The 19,537-nt window shown below is 34.4% G+C and overlaps 2 protein-coding genes across 2 annotated transcripts; both read left to right on the top strand.

Annotated features, from left to right (window-relative positions):
- The first annotated feature begins 3,976 nt into the window (after positions 1-3,976).
- Positions 3,977-12,254, top strand: LOC133184442 (ovochymase-like). The gene is made up of 15 exons (XM_061319525.1): positions 3,977-4,097; positions 5,216-5,341; positions 5,970-6,095; positions 6,885-7,012; positions 7,122-7,241; positions 7,326-7,446; positions 7,667-8,071; positions 8,192-8,364; positions 8,562-8,778; positions 8,867-8,977; positions 9,329-9,518; positions 10,089-10,348; positions 10,980-11,125; positions 11,885-11,969; positions 12,129-12,254. Exons 2-15 carry the CDS (start codon positions 5,239-5,241, stop codon positions 12,206-12,208), a joined length of 2,265 nt encoding a protein of 754 aa, XP_061175509.1. The 5' UTR covers positions 3,977-4,097; positions 5,216-5,238; the 3' UTR covers positions 12,209-12,254.
- A 134-nt stretch (positions 12,255-12,388) lies between these two features.
- LOC133184747 (uncharacterized) lies at positions 12,389-15,266 on the top strand. The gene is made up of 3 exons (XM_061319818.1): positions 12,389-12,442; positions 14,255-14,386; positions 14,529-15,266. The coding sequence occupies exons 1-3, from the start codon at positions 12,395-12,397 to the stop codon at positions 15,120-15,122; spliced, it is 774 nt and encodes a 257-aa protein (XP_061175802.1). The 5' UTR covers positions 12,389-12,394; the 3' UTR covers positions 15,123-15,266.
- The last annotated feature ends 4,271 nt before the right edge of the window (positions 15,267-19,537 follow it).

The following is a 19,537-nucleotide window of genomic DNA, read 5'->3' as shown; positions in this document are numbered from 1 at the left end:
ATTGTAATACATGTATGTAATATTATTTGTAAAATAAGCCCATGGCAACAACTTTCAGCAAACAATAACATATCTTACTAGGAATATGCGTGCTTTAAAGAGTCATTCTCTGTAATGATTTGAAATTTCATATAGGAGCTGTGGCACGCATAATCTAAATATTTCTCCAATATCTATGATGAAAGTCTTTGATACTGGAATCTCAAATCAGACAAAAATTGGTTGGTTTGTGTCATGGTTACCATGGCAACATGCAATAAAACTTGAAAATGACATTTTTCAACATGCTCAGAGTCCCATAGTTAACGTTTGCAGCAGTGGCAATGACCGATTCCAAAATTAAGTTGAAGGTCTCATGTCTTAAATACACAATAAACATATTTGGGAAATCAACTATTAAATACGTTACCATGGAAACAAAGAATTTAAAAGTAATAATTTTATTTATTCACTTTTATAAAGTTATGCACTCAAAAATAAAAGCAATTATAGGTTGAAATGCAAACAAATAATAGACAAAGATCCTCGTAACACATACCAAAGACGAAATGTGATATTTATTATTGGTTGGCAATGGTTGTCATGGTTTTAATCTCTTTATATTTTAATCTGATCTTTTCTTTTTAAAAAGCACATTTCTATTTAATTGGTGATAAATTTTTAAAGGCATTGGTGATGTCTTAATTTTCACATTTCAAACAATTCAAATTGAATTCTTTAAATACAGCGTTGCTATGGAAATAAGCAGAAAAAATATATATAACAAGCTGAAAAATATTTTGCTTCCATGGATATTTTACCCTTGCATGTATATTCCCAAAACTTTTATGATTGATATTTATGAACAACTAACCTGATTTTCTATTCTGACTTCCACACAATCTCTAACTGGACGCAAATAGCTACCACATGGGGTTTAATATTGCTTTAAAGGAACAAAACTGAACATTTTCCCTTCTTGGTAACCATTGCAACAGTGTCATTTTCTTCATCAATATATGATATTCAACTTTAGTTCTATCAGATAAGAACTATTCAAGGTGAGTCATATGTTTCTTGATAAAATGGTAACTATATTTCTAAAGCAACGAAAAAAATTCAAAACTTTAAACCACTGTACGTTGTTTCCATGGTTACACAGCAAAGTAGCAGTAATTCCCATTTTTTTTCTTATGTTATCTGTTACAAGGTCTTAACGATGTACATTTGCCAGTTTTGAATTTCCATGTATTTCCTTGGATAGTGGCATTAACCAAAACTTAGCAACAAATTTTGTATGGCTCCACTGTGTTACAATGTTTTGTTTTGTTTTGTTGTTGTTTTTTTTTTTTTTTAGAAAAATATGCCAATACCTTATTGCTTAGGACAACTATTTTTATTGTTTTTCTTGAGTTGTTGATCGAGTTTGATCATGATACACCTATCATTAGTGAATATTGAGCATTTTTCAGCATTTTTTCTGTTCTGCATTTAAAATGTATTCCACATGTACCCATGATTACCACTTACTTAGAGATATATTCTAAATTAGCTTAAGTGGCAACAAGGTGTCATGATTTTGTGAGAATGGTTTGTTTGTTTTTAATAGTCGTTATTAAGGCTCAATAAAGATTCAAAGTAACTGAAAATTTCAATTTTTCAAACTTTTCCGGCTGTTACCATAGCAACCAAGACACATAACAACCACATTTTACTCGATATATGTTTTTCGTGTCAAGTTGTAATAAAGGGTAAAGTTTCATCAAAATCGGTGACCATGCGTGGCAAAGTAGTTTAAGTGAATTTTTCCAAGATAAACGAGATGATCTTTCTGTTATATCTGATTTACTGGATGATTAAGAGCTATTCTCTGTAACTTGTGTTAATGATCGAGTATATTAGAAATGGGAAAGAATATCAAACTTTTTAACAAAAGAATTCATTTAAATAATAAAAATTCAAAGGTCTATCAAGGAAAATGTGGATAGGGGTGGGATTCGGCGGTGATGGTGTCAATATCCGCTCAAAAAATCCAGCTCAGAAATTCTTTGGCCAGGAAAATAAGGATAATGACAAGTATGATATTTTATATATTTTACAAAACATGATAACAAACGTGAAAATAGCGTGTTTGTGTGTGTATATGCGAAGAAGGAGAGTAATCTCGTTATAACAACTTATTATGGCAAATGTACGACTTGGTAATATCAATATCGACAAATTATCTCGTATGTATGACTTAGTATCTCGTACGTACGACTTAAATTAGTATCTAGTTATAAAGACTTAGAATTTCGATCGTCATTACAACTTATTATGTCGTTATAACTATTCATTATCTCGATATTACAACTAAGAATATGTCGTCATAACGATTTTTTATTTCGCAATTATGACTTATACATGTATTTCTCTTTATTCGACTTAATATGTCGTACGTACGACTTAGTATCTCGTTATTACGACTTATTTTTTTTTCGATATTTCGACTTATTATGTCGTTCGTACAACTTATTATTTCGTTGTACGACTTACTTTATGTCGTTTTTACGACTTATTATCTCATAATTACGACTTATGTCGTTCTTACGACTTGGTATCTCGTAGGAAACATATATCTCGAAATTACGACTTATTGTCTTGTACGTACGACTTATTATCTCGTACGTACGACTAAGTATCTTGTACGTATAAGCAAAAAGTATTTTAAACTGGCATCAATAAGCTTCCGTAATTATTCACATCAGTGGTGAAATACTTTAAAAAATACATAACTTTCTAATTTTTACGGAAGAACATTACATTTTACTGAGCATGATTACTTTTAATTATCTTTACGTTTCACTACAATGTCCATAACAATAACTTATTTGAAGTTTTATATTCTTCTTAATTGTAATAAAAATGTGTATTGTTCTTTGAGAAAACTATACACCGAGTGAGTTAAAATTTGAGTCAATAAACCTGTTAGAAAGATTATAAAAAAAATATAACAAATTGATTAGTTAAATTGATAAAAGCCTGAACAAATTCAGAACGTTAGAAACAGGAACTTTTATGGTATATTTCTGTGGAATGTTAGGGTTCTAAGCTAGATATATCAGCGTTTTCTGTGTTGAGTAATTTCATAGTTCATACCCACATAGAAGGGTTGCAATAATTACTTTTATGATAATTTGCATGCATTTCATTTCCATGATATCTATTATATTCAATTAGGGATTGTTTTAGTGGTATTGTCTTGAGTCTGTGACATAGATGTGTCCATTTTTACTTGATTGCGAGACTAATTAACTCTCCATGTAGCGGGCTAGTAAGCTGGCACTTTTTCGTGGATTTTACATTTATCTGCGAAGCCAGGCAAATTCAAATAATTGAATTCTGGTAACGCGCCATTTGGTTGTTTAGAAAAATTAGTTTATATTGTATAACCTGTGTCCCCTTTTCCCAGTTCGTTGAATACGCATTCAAATTTCTTTATTATTTACAGAATAAAAAGAATAACCAATCTTGATTCAATTCAGATTCAGGGCATTCTGGATGTGGAGGTCCATCATATTTAAATCGTCATACAGGAGAAATCACATCACATTCACACTTCAACAATCATAACCATTATCAGCGTAATAGCAACTGCCATTGGAGAATTCGAGCTAGTGCTGGTCACGTGATCCGGTTGTCTTCCATCCATTTTGATCTAGAACCAGATGCAAAGTAATGTTTTTGCCAAAGTTTGACTTTCGAGTCAGAAATAAAATTTTAACAAATTACATTTGATGAATTGTAAGATTTTAAGTGCTAGTTTACCTACCGTAAGTCCTTCCATACATTACCATTTATCTTTGTTTCGGTGGTGCTCTTCGTTATTTCGTTTTCGAAACACTATCCAACCACAATTATTCTATTAGAGTGATACTTACTCTGTTACAGTTGTGATTATGACTATCTGAACATCTACGACGGTAACTCAAAATCCGCTAAACTAATCGGAAAATTTTGTGGAGGAAGTGACGTTGAAGTTGTGTCGTCATCTCGGTCTCTTTATCTGGAGTTCCACTCAGACGATAGCAACCAGTTTACTGGTTTCAGATTTAAATATACATTTCAACAAGCTTCAGGTAGAGGTTCTAAGTAATTAATTTGTACAAAATGAAATCCATATATTGTTTCAAATTCCATGCAAATGTTAATAAATGTTTCCTTTCACCTTGAATCGCAAGTTATAAAAGATTGTTATCAATTAACGAGATTATTATTATTAGTCCCCTACCGGTGAAACCGGAGGGGACTATAGGTTTCCTCTGAGTCTGTCCGTCCGTCTGTCTGTCTGTCCCTCTGTCTGTCTGTCAGTCTGTCCCCCTTGGTTTTCCGCACTTTTTTCCTAAGCGCTTGTAGATATTGAGCTGATTTTTGGTATGTGAGTGTATCTTGATGAGTTACAGATCAAGTTTGTATTTCGTTCCGCTTCATTGATTTTTGACGGAATTACGGCCTTTTCAATTTTTAAGGGTTTTCCGCAATTTTCTTCTAAACGCTTGTAGATATTGAGCTGATTTTTGGTATGTGGCTTTACCTTGATTAGTTATAGATCAAGTTTGCATTTCGTCCCGCTTCATTAATTTTTGACGGAATTATGGCATTTTCAATTCTTAACGGGAACGGAACCAGATTACACTTGTTAGTCCCCTACCGGTGAAACCGGAGGGGACTATAGGTTTCCTCTGAGTCTGTCCGTCCGTCTGTCTGTCTGTCTGTCCGTCTGTCTGTCTGTCTGTCTGTCCCTCTGTCAGTCTGTCCCACTTGGTTTTCCGCACTTTTTTCCTAAACGCTTGCAGATATTGAGCTGATTTTTGGCATGTGATTGTATCTTGATGAGTTACAGATCAAGTTTGCATTTCGTTCCGCTTCATTGATTTTTGACGGAATTACGGCCTTTTCAATTTTTAAGGGTTTTCCGCAATTTTCTTCTAAACGCTTGTAGATATTGAGCTGATTTTTGGTATGTAGTTTTACCTTGATTAGTTATAGATCAAGTTTGCATTTCGTCCCGCTTTATTAATTTTTGACGGAATTATGGCATTTTCAATTCTTAACGGGAACCAGATTACACTTGCCGGTAGGGGACAAGTATTGCTAATGCAATACTCTCAGAATGCTTGTTTTACTAGTCATTAAAAGGCTGAGTTTTTTAAGTCATTGAATGTTCATTAATAGATAATCTCTGTTTATTGAACAGCCGGATGTGGACATTCGTTCTTTATGTGTCAGAACCACAGATGTGTTCAGAAGAGTTTAATCTGTGACCAAGAAGATGATTGTGGGGATAATTCAGACGAAGGCAATAACTGCAAAATTGCTACAAGTAAGGGCATCATATCATACATCGCTAAAGCCCCCCTAAATCCAAATTATTGAATTTTCTCGCACAGCTAGTCAACCCTCACTATTTCACATTGCTAGTAAAATTTGTGTGTGTAGAACACAAATGTTTCTGATATCATAATACGGTCCCCGTATCGCCCAATGTACTTACCCAGCTGATTTTCTAAAAAGACTTCAGTAATGAAATATGCTCATCATATTTAAATTCTTTATTTCTTTGGGATAAATATGATGGTCAACGTTAGAACAGAGTCAATGTTTAGAGACTTGCCTCTGGACCGGTGCATAATCGTCTTTGTTCAAAGCATAATTGAAATGCATTCAGTCCTATACGAATTACTAAATTGAAATGTTAGGTACCAGACATTTGTGCAATCGACAGACCGACAAATGGGGAAAATCGTTAGTCTTTACTTCATTAGTTGAACATGTAAAATCAAACAATATCTCAACTTAGAACGGAGAATTTCAATTCGAAAGACCAGTGAATGGTTTGGTATAAATGATAACATATAAGAAAAATAATGAAGAATATCAAAGTACATGTAGGTTAGCAACAGCCCATTGGTAATTATGCTGACATTGACTGAACATGTCTCTTTATCAAGACAATTGTGAGGATCATCAGTATGCCTGTGTGGCGGATCAAAAATGTATTTCCAAGACCTGGTTATGTGATGGTGAACCTGATTGTACTGGGGGAGATGACGAGGCGGGCTGTGGACTACAAACAGGTAGGAGTGTTGTGTCTTAACATATTGGTATTTATTATCATTATAATTATTCATTTATTTATTTATTGAGTAATATCTCAACAGCAGACAGGTAGAAATGTCTCAACAGCAGACAGGTAGAGATGTCTTAACATATTGGTAAAGGTATTTCAACAGCAGAAAGGTAAAGATGTCTTAACATACTGGTAAAGATATCTCAACAACAGACAGTAAGAGATGTCTCACATATTGATAGACATCTCAACAGCAGATAACTTGAGATGTCTTAGTATATTGATAGAGATATCTAAATAACTCAGGAAGAGATGTCAACAACAGAAAAGTAGAACGGTCCTAAAAAGGGAGAATTTTTTTTCTTCTAAGAACTGCAGTTATTTATTTCAGCTGGTAAAAGGTAAAATATCTAAATGCCTAAACAGGTGGGTAGAGATATCTCAACAGAGGATAGGAAGAGATGTCAACAACAGACAGGTTGAGATATCTTAAAACAACAGGCAAGAAGCGATGTTCTAGTTAATAACAGACAAGTAGAAATGTTTTAACAGATACATTGTATATAGAGATCTCAATTGCAGAAAGGTAGGGATACCTTAACAACAATCACATAGATATGCCTGAACAGATTGTAGAGATAGCTCAATAGTAAACACGGATAGAAATAAAGAGATGCATTAACAACAGACAAGAAGGGGTGTCTTAAAAACGGAAAGAAATTTTCTAAGCACTGCGATTTTATTTAAGTTTGTGGAAAATAAGATTTATCAGCTTAACAAAAGATGCATATTTTAGGAATATCAGGGTGTGGCAGCAGTTCTATACAAAACGGAACATCAGGTGTCATCAGCTCGATGAATTATCCCATTGAATATAACAACGAATCTAAATGTCACTGGGACATCAATGTTCCTCCGGGAAAGGTTAGATCTGGTCATTCTTAATCTTAACTTGGTAGAGCAATGAAAAAGCAATAGAGAGTAGTCATAATGCATGTAGTTGTAGAGTTCCCTTCTTTGTCTTTCTTTGTAGTATATTCGACTTGAATTCAACAAAACATTTGATGTGGAGCCCGGTGAGACGCCTGTTATATGTGAATACGATCGCGTCACAGTGTACAGTGGAAGTGGAGGACGCCATTTTGTTGGTAAAGTTTAATCTTTTCAGACAAACTTTGGGTAATTTCTTGACAAATAGCAAACAAACCTAATAGCATCTTTATCTCCACCAGGTGAGTATTGTGGTACTGAGGCCCCTCCTCCAGTCATTATCCCAGGATCACATGGAATCGTCAGGTTTTTCACGGATGAAGGAGAATCACAGGCCGGCTTCCAAATCAAATGGACTGCTGTGGATGGTATGTCTGCATAGTATTTGTAACAAAAAATAAAAACGTCAGTAGTTTTCATAACTTAACTAAGAATCCATATATATTCTTCTAAGATGTTTATAATGTATTTGTATGGATATTGAAGTTACAAATCAATGAATACGCCTTTTAACCTATATTATATGATGAAATGGTGTGGAAATTTCAATACTTACTTTTCTTCAAAACTTACTTTTCTTTTACCAAGCTGACCCCACGTATGTTAATCCGACGGTTGATCCCGGTCCTTTTGGTTGCGATAAGGACATCTACTACACAGGACCTGGTACAATAGAAACCCCAGGGTTTGATACTAGTGGTCACTACAAAGACAACACAACATGTGTTTGGAGAATTTTTGGTCCAGAGGGATACATTATCAAGCTCCACTTTAAAGACTTTGGAACGGAGATGTCCCATGAGTGCAAATACGATAGCTTAAAAGTCTTCGATGGTCCTAGTTTCTCTGATGGTCTAATCGCCACAATCTGCGGCAACAGATTGCCTAACGAAGAATGGTCAAAGACGAACAATATGATGGTTGTCTTCACTAGTGACAAAGTCTATCACGACATTGGGTTCAGGGCAGTTTTTACAGCAGTGAGACCTAATGGTAAAGATAAATTGTTGGCTATTCTTAAGAACCGTTGGTTTACTTTGTGGAATTCTCAAAGTAAATGAACAACCAAACAACATACAACCTATAATTTATCCATAAAATCTATAATTTCAGATCACAAAATCACGGATATAGCTGCTTGTAGTGGCACTCCTACAGTATACACAGCGCAAACAGGAACAATTATCTCAGATCTTTACGACGGCGTTACAGAGTACCCTAATAACTTAAACTGTCAATGGAAAATTAACGCACCTGCTGGAAAAGTCATTACCTTGTGGTTTAATGTACTTATCATTTTATCTTCTACTTACAGTGTCCCAATCTCCATTTCGTCATTTTTCTACTTTTTGTTAACTCTTTGGAAGATTTCTGTTTCGCTTTCTCAGTTGTCTGTCCAATTAAATCCACAAGTTTCAGTTTAGCTTAAACAGTAAAGACAGGCATTTCAAATTATCAATTCCCACTTTAATCCCTTCTGCAGACATTCGAGGCAGAGAGTACAGAGAACTGTGACTATGACTACTTAGCAGTGTACGATGGGAAAAATACATACGGTAAACTGATTGACAAAGTTTGTGGCATGGTGTACCCCGAAAAGATGACAACTGAGTCTAACCACATGTACATGCAGTTCATCACGGACGAGTCTGGTGGTGGCTTCGGATTCAATCTGACCTACACCATCCACGACCCATTACGTCAGTGGTTAAGAAATCTTTTTTTTTAAATCATATTTTATTGTAATTTCAATCTTTAGCTTTTAACCCATCTTATGGTGTCTTTTAGCGTACTGTGATGACGACGAGTTTAGATGCCGAGACACTCACTGTATTGCGTACACCAAGGTCTGTAACGGACATGACGACTGTGGGGACGGATCTGATGAGTTGGTCTGTGGTGAGCAGCATACCTCGACATTTGAAAACGTTCAAATAAAGATCTTTCATACAGCTATTTGTGTAGATACTGTAAACCAACTTTTATTCGCGTGTGTGAAATACCCATCATGCAACCTTTATTTTACTCGCGAATATTAATTTCTCGTCGTGAACGAATTATGCAATGGTGTATTTATTTTTGAATTATAATATTCCCTAAATCGCAAAAATTAAAAGTCGCAGATGGATTCTAGGCTGACAGTTGCGAGTGATATTGGTTTACAGCAGGCACGTTGTGCCAGGAAGGGGGGGGGGGTGTCTTAGAACAATTTCCCATAAGCATATTGTCTTTGCTTCTTAAATTAACTAGGTAATGATGGTGTTTGTGGACGACCAGCGATTAAACCAGTGGAGGGTAATACTCGAATTGTGGGAGGAAGAGAAGCCATCCCCAACAGCTGGCCCTGGCAGATCTCCATGAAACATTACGGAAGTCACAGCTGTGGGGGCAGTATCATCCACCCCCAGTGGGTCATCACCGCCTCGCATTGTGTGGAAGAGTAAGCGCACGGAATATGAAAGAAACAAACTTATAATTAGCAAATTGAAAATCTTAAAGTTTTTATGAGAGTGTTGTATTCAAATTACGACTGGAAAAGGTTTAGCTGAAGAAATGAAGTTCAAAAATAGAAAAGTTACCTTGTGTCTCACCAATGTACTGTCTTGTAATGCTATAACACTCGTACTTCTACCAAATTAACATTCCATGTGTTTAAACTAGATGTTAATGTATACAATTAAAAAAAAGCCCAATAAACACTGTACTTGTCAAAGAAATACCGATGTAAAAAAAGAAATTGGTGCTTATTTTCGGTTTTTGATCGAAAGTGGTTAAAACTTTATCAGAATATAACATCTCTGCTATACCAATTCCCAACCAGAGCCACACATGTAGATATATAATAGCAAGAGAAACATCAAGGGTACCTGTCCACTATGAACTTCGCAAATCAGGCGACTCTTCTGATTGTAGCATGTTTATGGAGTATTCACACTCATAAAGTTAAACCAATTTCTTTTGCAAAGTAAGGAAACCATGCTTAGTTTTCTTAAACGTTGTTAATTTTAAGCAATCGAAACACGGACCATCTCACCATAGAAGCTGGAAAACACCACGAAAAAAAGACGGATCCCCATGAACAAATAAGAAGGGTGGACAAAATTCTGATGCACGAGAGCTATGATCCAGACCTAGTTGATAATGATATTACACTATTTAAACTGGACCGACCTTTCACCCTCAATGATTACGTCAGCACTGTTTGTCTTCCCAGCGTATTGGTGCGAGATGGCGCCAACTGCATGGTAACTGGATGGGGAGATACTAAAAGTAAGATATCAAGGTTTTGTTCTGCTAAAATCATAATCTCTGCACCTTAACATTTGAATCAAGACATTAAAATTGATGCGTGCTGGTCTAACAATGCAAAATGGAACAAAATTACTGCAATGCATTTTGTTTGGAGATGAACATACCATCAAATATGAATTTTCTTAACCAAGATTTTTTTTTAGCTCTTTTGATAACAAAAATGTTCAGCTAACGTGTAATGATTTTAACATACTGCTCTATTTATATATATTGATACAGTATCAAATATAATGTTATGTTGTGCTGAACAGAATGAATATTCTGACTGATGACACAATTTTTCTTTATTTTTAATATTATATAATGATATTATTCGGTATTTTCCCCATATATTATCATTATGTTAACAAAATATTACATTTTAGTAACAATTTGCATTTAAATTATAAATATTGTATTAGTTCATTTTTCATCTTTATCGCATTTTGAAGTGTTACAGGGCCTCAAAATGTTTTTTAAAAAAAGAACTTTGATTTTGAAAGTGTAAGCTTCCTTCAATTCAATTCATTTATTGACAACACCATCATACATTGGCATATAGTCATGATATAAAAAATGCAAACAGTTCATCTCGCGTTGATCTTTCTAGATACCAGTAGCGGCGGGTTACTTAAACAAGCGCAGTTACCGGTCGTTAACCTTGACAAATGTAATAGTACCGATTACTTGGACGGAGATGCCACAGACAATATGATATGTGCTGGATATGATAAAGGCGGTATAGATTCCTGCCAGGTAATTCAATGGATAATGCCAGAGTATGAATAGAATACATAAAAAATAGACATGCAACTAAAAGAAAAATTATTAATAATATTTCCGGAGCTTCTAATGTTCGAAATGAAGATGTTAACGAAAATGCATAAACATCTGTATATAGAGCTGAGTTGCACGTAAACTTGTTGCTTTAAAATATAATTTCATCGGGTTCTATAAAAATGAAAAATGCTATCATAAATGACACTGAATTCACAAAGTAATGAGTATTTGTCCATGTTATTTCTTCAAAGTTCATCGTTTTATTTCATGATATTATATAGGGAAAATCTCAACCAACTATATATTTTTTTTAATTGAAAATTGATTAAGGATAAAACAAAACTATATCTAGGCATTCGGGAAAAAATGTATGTTTTATATTGATGTTGTTTATCAACTTCTTTTGATATATAATACGTACTCAAAAGCATGTGATATCATTGAGATATTACCGATCACTTCCAATTTCTCATGTTAATAAAACATTGGTATCCAACGCAAGATTAAAGAAATTTTTATTTCTCTATAAAAGTATTTTTAAACAAACTTCTAAAGGGTGCAAATGTCTTTAAAATTCAATTAATAAAAGCTTTTGAGAGTCTAGCTAAGGAGCGGACATCCTTAAAAGACGTTTAACTTACAAGAAAAAGTAACCCCTTTTTATGAAGTTTTTACTGGATCATTATATTTCGTACAGCTGGTACCTGATGTTTATTTACGTATTTTTGTATAAAGGGAGACAGTGGTGGTCCGTTTGTCTGTAAGTCAGGAACAAAATGGGATCTCCAGGGAATCGTGTCTTGGGGAAATGGATGTGCTGGTAGGTGCAGTAAAACTACTTGTTTTCATTTCACTTGAATTGCAATCTCATATAACATCCATACTGTCAATACGAGTAGCTTTTTTATCAATCAACAAAGAATAATTCCTGTCCTTATTAATCAATACCAATAATCAATATAATATTATTGTTTTCCAGAGGAGAAAAGCCCAGGAGCTTACACGAAAGTTATGAATTACATTAAATGGATTCAAGAAATGGTGGCATCACATCCTTGAAGAATTTCATTATTCATTTCATGTTACATAGTGAGAACAAATAAAAAAAATTATACTTCGATTTTAAAAGTATTGTTCAAAATTTCACGTAATGTAATGATAAAATTTTGCGAACCATTTTATGACGTTACGTTTATTTTCCATGGTTACAATTTCGTACGTCTTAACGGAAATACATAGAAAATAATGAAAAGAAAGAGTTTGACGGAGACTGTTTCTGTGCCTAAGGACATGGTAATTATTCATTCGAGTCTAATTTTGTTTGCTGGTTTTTCTAAAAATTCTTCTCGAAATAAATGTATGTATTACTAGCTCGGCGCTAACGTAATACATGTAATGGTTCCAGATACAACTAAAGAAAATTTTACGGAACGTTACAAGCAGATTGAAAAAAATATATATTTTAACGGAAATTATAGAATGGTGTTTTGTAACCATAGGCTGGATCAAACTTGCATGCTATATGCAGTTGCGATGTTGAATTTTACATCCGTATCGTAACCTGTTAAGCTTGAGTTCCTCCTACGCTGACAAACTGACATCATTTTAGCTGCAATAATGTAGCCCTCTCCGATTTTTTTTTATCTGATTTTTTCTGGAGAGGGCTACAATTCCACAGCATCTCTGTAATGGTGCAAATATATTTTTTAAATACGGGCGACTGCAGGCAAAATAAATTGTTTTTACATTCAACTTACTTCTAAAAAGGCGAAATTTTTATTCACTGTCAACAACATAGCCCGTTAAACGCGAAAACCAGATAAAATTAATCTGCTTGTTTACCAGTCGCTCTCATCAGAAGCCATGACAGTTCTCGCGTGATGCACTGAGACTTGCGCTTGAAAATTATAAATTACTTTTTAAAGTAGATTTTCGGGGTTACTAAATGATTATGCTGTATGGCATCATTAAATATTTATAAATAAAACTATTCCATGTGACATTTTTTCGTAAACAGCGATATTTATGCCTAAAATAAGGTAATTCATACAGAGATCCGCTCCCTAGAGATCCCTAGTTTCATTGGCTGTCCCAAAATAAAATCGATCAAGGTCAGTAAACATGGCGGATAAATTCAAGTTGTGATGTTGACATACACGAAAAATAACCGATATATGGATTGTTCTGTGTATGTTTGGATTGATTTATGTTTTGCATAACTACATTTTTAGAGTTCAGGTAAGAAATGTCAATTAAATAGCCATTTACTGATAATTTAAGCCGAAATTCGTGCGGGAGTGAATCACTCCCGCACTTGCACCATTACGGAGATCCTTAGGAGTTGTAGCCCTCTCCCAAAAAAAAAAAAAAAAAAAAAAGGGAGAGGGATACATTATTGCAGCTAACATCATTTCGACTCTTAGGAGGCATTTTATCTACTTTCTTAGACACATCCTTGTGAATACAAGCTAATTTGTTTTGTTACTCTTGCAAAGAGAGACATCTAACGTATATGTTGATGACACAGTTTCTAGAGGCTTTTTTCGATTAGGCCTTCTGCACGTCGTTTTTATTCAGAACATTTTAACTTGATTTTTTTTTTAAATAATTATATTCAAGAAGGTGCAGAATTTATTGAAGGGTATAATAGTATACATTTATTGACTGGGTTCGAGGACAACATGCGTTTTGTCGGACCCAAGAACCAAACTGATTGCCTGAGGCCGTTAGGCCGAAGGCAAACAGTTTGGTTCGAGGGGTCGACAGAACGCATTTTGCCCGAGAACACAGTCAATAAATGTTTTGTTATACCTTTTATTTATTTATTTTATTTTTTTTTTATATATATGTATGTCGATCATCAACGAATGCAAATGAGATTCAGCTGACCCCGCCAGTTATGTGACGTAAGCGGTCCAACATCTCATCGACAGGTCCAATATCTCACTCCGCGGTCAAACATCGATTTTTTTTTTATGCCTGCTCAGTAAAACATTAGAAATGTTAGATTTTATTAGTATTAAATTACATAGGAACAAATTTTTAAAGGTATAACGAAGTGTAATTTTGTACATATAATTTAACAATGATGATGGGTCGTTTCAGATGTCTGATATAAGTCATTTGATTAATGACACCCCATTCGATTGGAAAGATTACAAAATACCGAAAAGGCCACGTAATTTTAATCACTGTTACAATTATGATGACTTGCCAAAGAACCCTATAAAGGATCAAGTAAGTCTCTCTCTCTCTCTCTCTCTCTCTCTCTCTCTCTCTCTCTCTCTCGTTGCCCTATTTTATTTTAAATGCAGTAAATAATTTTCAATATTGTTTTAATCTTCCATGATTGCTGTTTTATTCTATTGAAATACTGCAGACTTTTCAGAGAAAAAAACCACAAAACTGTTATTCCTCAGATGATTTTGAAATGAACAGGCGGAGTAGAGGAAATTCATACGAGGAACACAATCCAAAACATCAAATGCATAGAAAATACACTAACTCCAGAAATCAACAAATCGAGACAGGTCGGTCTTCCTCTCAAGAGGGGAGCCACCCTGATGATTTTGCTATCAGTAGGAGAGACAGGGTAGAAATACGAAGAAAAAATTTTGAGGAGAATTACTGGAAGAGTCAGATGCAGAGGAGGTATGGTAATAATGGTCAAAATGAAAGTTGGTTTCCACAGACATATCAGCAGAATTGGCAAGATCCACGACTACAGAGGACAGAAGCGACTACAACGATGTCCAACGGAGCGACGTCATGCCAGGCCTTGCAAAACAATAGTTTTTACCGTTCTAGAGACTCGCAGACCCCTGGCAAAGCTCGTCGCGAACTTTTTGTGAAGGACGGTGCCAAACAACGACGAGAAAAAGAGTACGAGGAACGCCTCAGAAAAGAATTTGAAAAAGAAAAACAAGGAAGAATAACTCAACCAATCTCATGTAGCCCTGTTTTGAGGAGATAACACAATGCCTAGAGTATCTGGACTATTAAAACTAATTGAAAACTAAACTAATTGAAAACTAAAAACGAGGGGAAAGCAAGTTACTTATCAAAGATTTATTTATAGTTATATAAACTATTTACATATAAAGGAAATGATCTTGAACCAATGTAGTTTTTTCACCGGAAATACCATAGGTTCTCCCCAGCTTAATTGTTAAAAAATATATATCTACTACACTATAAGCATAACGTTTATAGTATAGTAGATATATAGTGGATATTTAATGTTTTGTAGTTGGATATGGAATTTATTTTACGAGTGGGACAGGACTTTTTGATATTTTCACGAGTGCGAAGCACGAGTGAAAATTTTAAAAAAAATCCTGTCTCACAAGGGAAATAAATTCTATACCCGACTACAAAACATTAATCGAATTTTCTATTTATTACATTTTCATTGATTTCCCTTTGCCTCTGTCTTTTAACACAGTGTCATAGGCTGTAAAGTCATAGTTGAGCAGTTGAGACATCATAACTTAGCAATTGTAACATGAATTTTAGCAACATAATTGGGAAGAAATTGTCAGTTTTAGTCTCTATAAAGATGGTTTAGTTACTATATCTTATGACAGGCCAGAAATGAATTTAATTTTATTTGCTATGATATCCTTTCACACTGTGACAGAATATCACTTTGATATCCTTTCACACTATGTCAGAATATCACTTTTATCCAAAAAATAAATCACAGTATTTCACTGTTGAAAATGTAATAAACATGTATATATATATTTTTAAATATTGGGAGTGCCTATTGGAAACACTTACTGAACAGCATTGCTCTTTTGACCCGGGTTGTAGTAGGGTTTTTTTTTCAAACTACTTAAGGATATTCGCTCCTCAGCCGGGAAAGATAACTCTTAAAATCACTATTTAATTTAAAAAGTCTCAAAAGGAAGCTTAAAATTTTCATTTTATGCATCTCAATATGGTTCAAGGTTCTTTCAAGTCTTAGAAATAATATTGTACAAAGTTGACGTTTTTATCCCCATAAAAGAACAAAAATAAATTTTATACATTTTTAGAAAAATCGAATTTCCTGTAATCTAGCCCTAATTACCAACGCTTATTAGCATGGATGAAATTACAAGTGACCTTTGATGTTTTGCAATGAACAAACTTTGTATACTATGTATCATATAACAATGAAAGTAAACAGAAGAACTAAAACACTGTATAAACTACAAAACATGCAAATTTCTCCAAATGCCTGGAAACTTATTCTATTTTATCCTAAAATATTTTGCTGATCAATTTTCAATTAGAAAATGCATAGCTGGTGCTTTTATTCGCGTTTCCTGAAAATATATCTGAGATTTTATAATTTTCTCTTTATAAAATGATTAACTTTAATGTTGAATTTTGAAGAAATGCCATGGGTAAATACGCATTAGTTTGTGAATTCAGAGACATTTTGGTGAGCATTTTCAATTACTTAACTGCTGATTTTCAGAACCTGAGGATCAAACTACGTTAAAGGGGTCCACTACAAGAGGTAATAGAAAAAAAGCATTCTCTTTGCTCAATTTTTCTCAGAATTTTATTGAAAATGTTTTTAAAAGAAATTCCGATCCCCTATTTCTTTTCCTGGAAAGACAATCCTGTTGACTTCACAACAGATTTTTATCATAAATACATATAAGCGCCCGAGAAAGTGAAGAAAAGTTATTAATACAGTATTGAGGATGTACGTGTCGGTGTTGTGGATGATGTCATAATGAAGTTCTAATCATTGCTAACGTTGTTTGAGAAGATAACATGCTACAAGCCGGAAAAAATAGGGGGAAGAGTTACAACATCCCAAAATCGGCAATGTCCACAAAATTATAAAATATTTTAAAGATTTCTTTCACTTGTACAATTTTTTAAAAAGTCGGAAATGTGTCAAACAGCATTTCATCCCGATCCTCTACAGTCTGACTAGAATCATCCCCCAAATATAATCACTTCGTTTGTCGGGGAACGAAGTGACTTATTCGGGACCTAATGATTCCTAAAGATTCAAAACTTGTTAAAAAATAACTTGTTCGCATCAATTCATGTGAAAATTGTTTGATTTTATGGTTTTCGGGTTTGGGATGCTGAGTCACCATAAGAGGAGACCAGTCAAACAATTTTCACATGAATTGATGCGAACAAGTTATTTTTATCAAGTTTTGAATCTTATGGAATCATTTTATAAAACTGTACAATTTTCAGTTGCGGATCCAGAAATTTCAAAACCTGGGGGGAGGGGGGGTGCAGTTCACGGATTTTTATTTATTTATTTATTTATTATTATTATTTTTTTTTTTTTGACAAGCAGAGAAAATTTTTGACAAACGATATTTTATTTAAAAAAAAAAAAAAAAAAGAATTTCAAAACTCGAAATCTTATTGGGGGGTGGGGGGGGGGGGTGGGTGCAGACTTCCAACAAGATTTTTTTTTTAAATGAACCCTGATACTACGTGTCAGAACGTTACAAGGGGACTAAACAGCAAGTATGTACATGTTAAATAAACACAATATACAATGCAAAAAAACCTGCTTCCACTTCTTCTAAATAATCACTGGGCCAATTTCAACCAAACTTACATCAAAGCATTTTGGATGAAGGGGGTTTAAGTATGTTCAAATGAAGGGTCAGCCCTCTTTCAATGGGATATAATTAAGAACAATGGAACATTTAATGGCATCTTTTAAATATCTTCTTCTGAAGAACTCATATGAAAGCTTCATTATATATGTAGTGTAAATTCAAGATTGTTCACATCCTGATCTCCTGGGGGTAGGGTGGGCCATGATAATAACGTGATCACAGTTTTATTTGGGAATATATAGGAAAAAATATATTTAAAAAAATCTTGGCAAGAACAGCAAAGCTCTGATTAGTCAGATTTATGTGGAAGCATGCTCAGTTAGTATAGATTTAAGTTTGTTCAAATCATGACTCCCGCGAGGCCACATTAGGAGATCGAAGTTTTACACTGGAATATATAGGAAAAATTCTTTAAAAGTCTTCTCTTCTCAAGAACAGCAGAGTGGTGTTTAATAATATTTATAGGGAAACATATTCAGGTAGTGTAGATTCAAGTCTGTTAAAATTATGTCCCCGGGTTAGGGCAGGGCCACATTAGATGATCAAAGTTTTACATATATAGTGAATATATAGAGGATATTCAATGTTTTGTAGTTGAATATGGAATTTATTTCACGAGTGTATGGCATGTCAAACGTTGCAATATTCGATCTTTTCCATTTGTATTGTATAATTTTATACAATTATAGACTCTTTTGGTGGTGAATATGGTTTGTTATTCACCAGAAAAATATCCATATTGACCGTGGCGAAGCCGAGGTCAATATTGATAATTTTCTGGTGAATAACAAACCATATATACTTACCATCGAAAGAGTCCATAATTGTTTCATTATATAGTCAGGAATTGAATGAATGACATTGAAGACTGCAAGACGTTTCAATTTTCATTAACGAACGTCTGTCGTAAACAAAATTTTAAAAAAATGTAAAGATTACAACTTTATAACTATAGCTTTCCTTTCGCTGTGTGTAAGACATCGAAATGTTTGGAAATAATCCTGCGATAGACTTGTCTAACAACATTTCTGCTCAGATATACAACTGGTTCCGGCCGTCGGAACCATTGTTTTCAACGTTGTTCGAAATATTGATTGTGACGTCACAATGACGCTGCACGCGCACTGACCCTCCGGTGAATACGGCTTCAAAGCCAGTGAATATGTAGTATTATACAATTATGGACGCTTTATTAGTCCCCTACCGGTGAAACCGGAGGGAACTATAGGTTTCCTCTGAGTCTGTCCGTCCGTCTGTCTGTCCGTCTGTCTGTCTGTCCGTCTGTCTGTCTGTCCCTCTGTCTGTCTGTCAGTCTGTCCCACTTGGTTTTCCGCACTTTTTTCCTGAACGCTTGCAGATATTGAGCTGATTTTTGGTATGCAAGTGTATCTTGATGAGTTACAGATCAAGTTTGCATTTCATTCCGCTTCATTGATTTTTGACGGAATTACGGCCTTTTCAATTTTTAGGGGTTTTCCGCAATTTTCTTCTAAACGCTTGCAGATATTGAGCTGATTTTTGGTATGTGACTTTACCTTGATTAGTTATAGATCAAGTTTGCATTTCGTCCCGCTTCATTGATTTTTGACGGAAGTATAGCATTTTCAATTTTTAACGGGAACCAGATTACACTTGCCGGTAGGGGACTAGTATTGCTAATGCAATACTCTCAGAATGCTTGTTTTTCTTTAAAATATTGATATTTTTCTGGTGAATAACAAACCATGTTCACCACCGAAAGAGTCCATATTTGTTTTATTATATAGTCCGGATTTGAAGAAATAAGACATTGAAG

This window comes from Saccostrea echinata, unplaced genomic scaffold (genome assembly GCF_033153115.1).
Source record: "Saccostrea echinata isolate AGI-Se365-2 ecotype Australia unplaced genomic scaffold, CSIRO_AGI_Sech_v1 ptg000010l, whole genome shotgun sequence".
In the NCBI taxonomy this organism is placed as follows: domain Eukaryota; kingdom Metazoa; phylum Mollusca; class Bivalvia; order Ostreida; family Ostreidae; genus Saccostrea; species Saccostrea echinata.
Note: the sequence above shows the minus strand (reverse complement) of the source record. Positions and strands in the feature narration are given on the sequence as shown.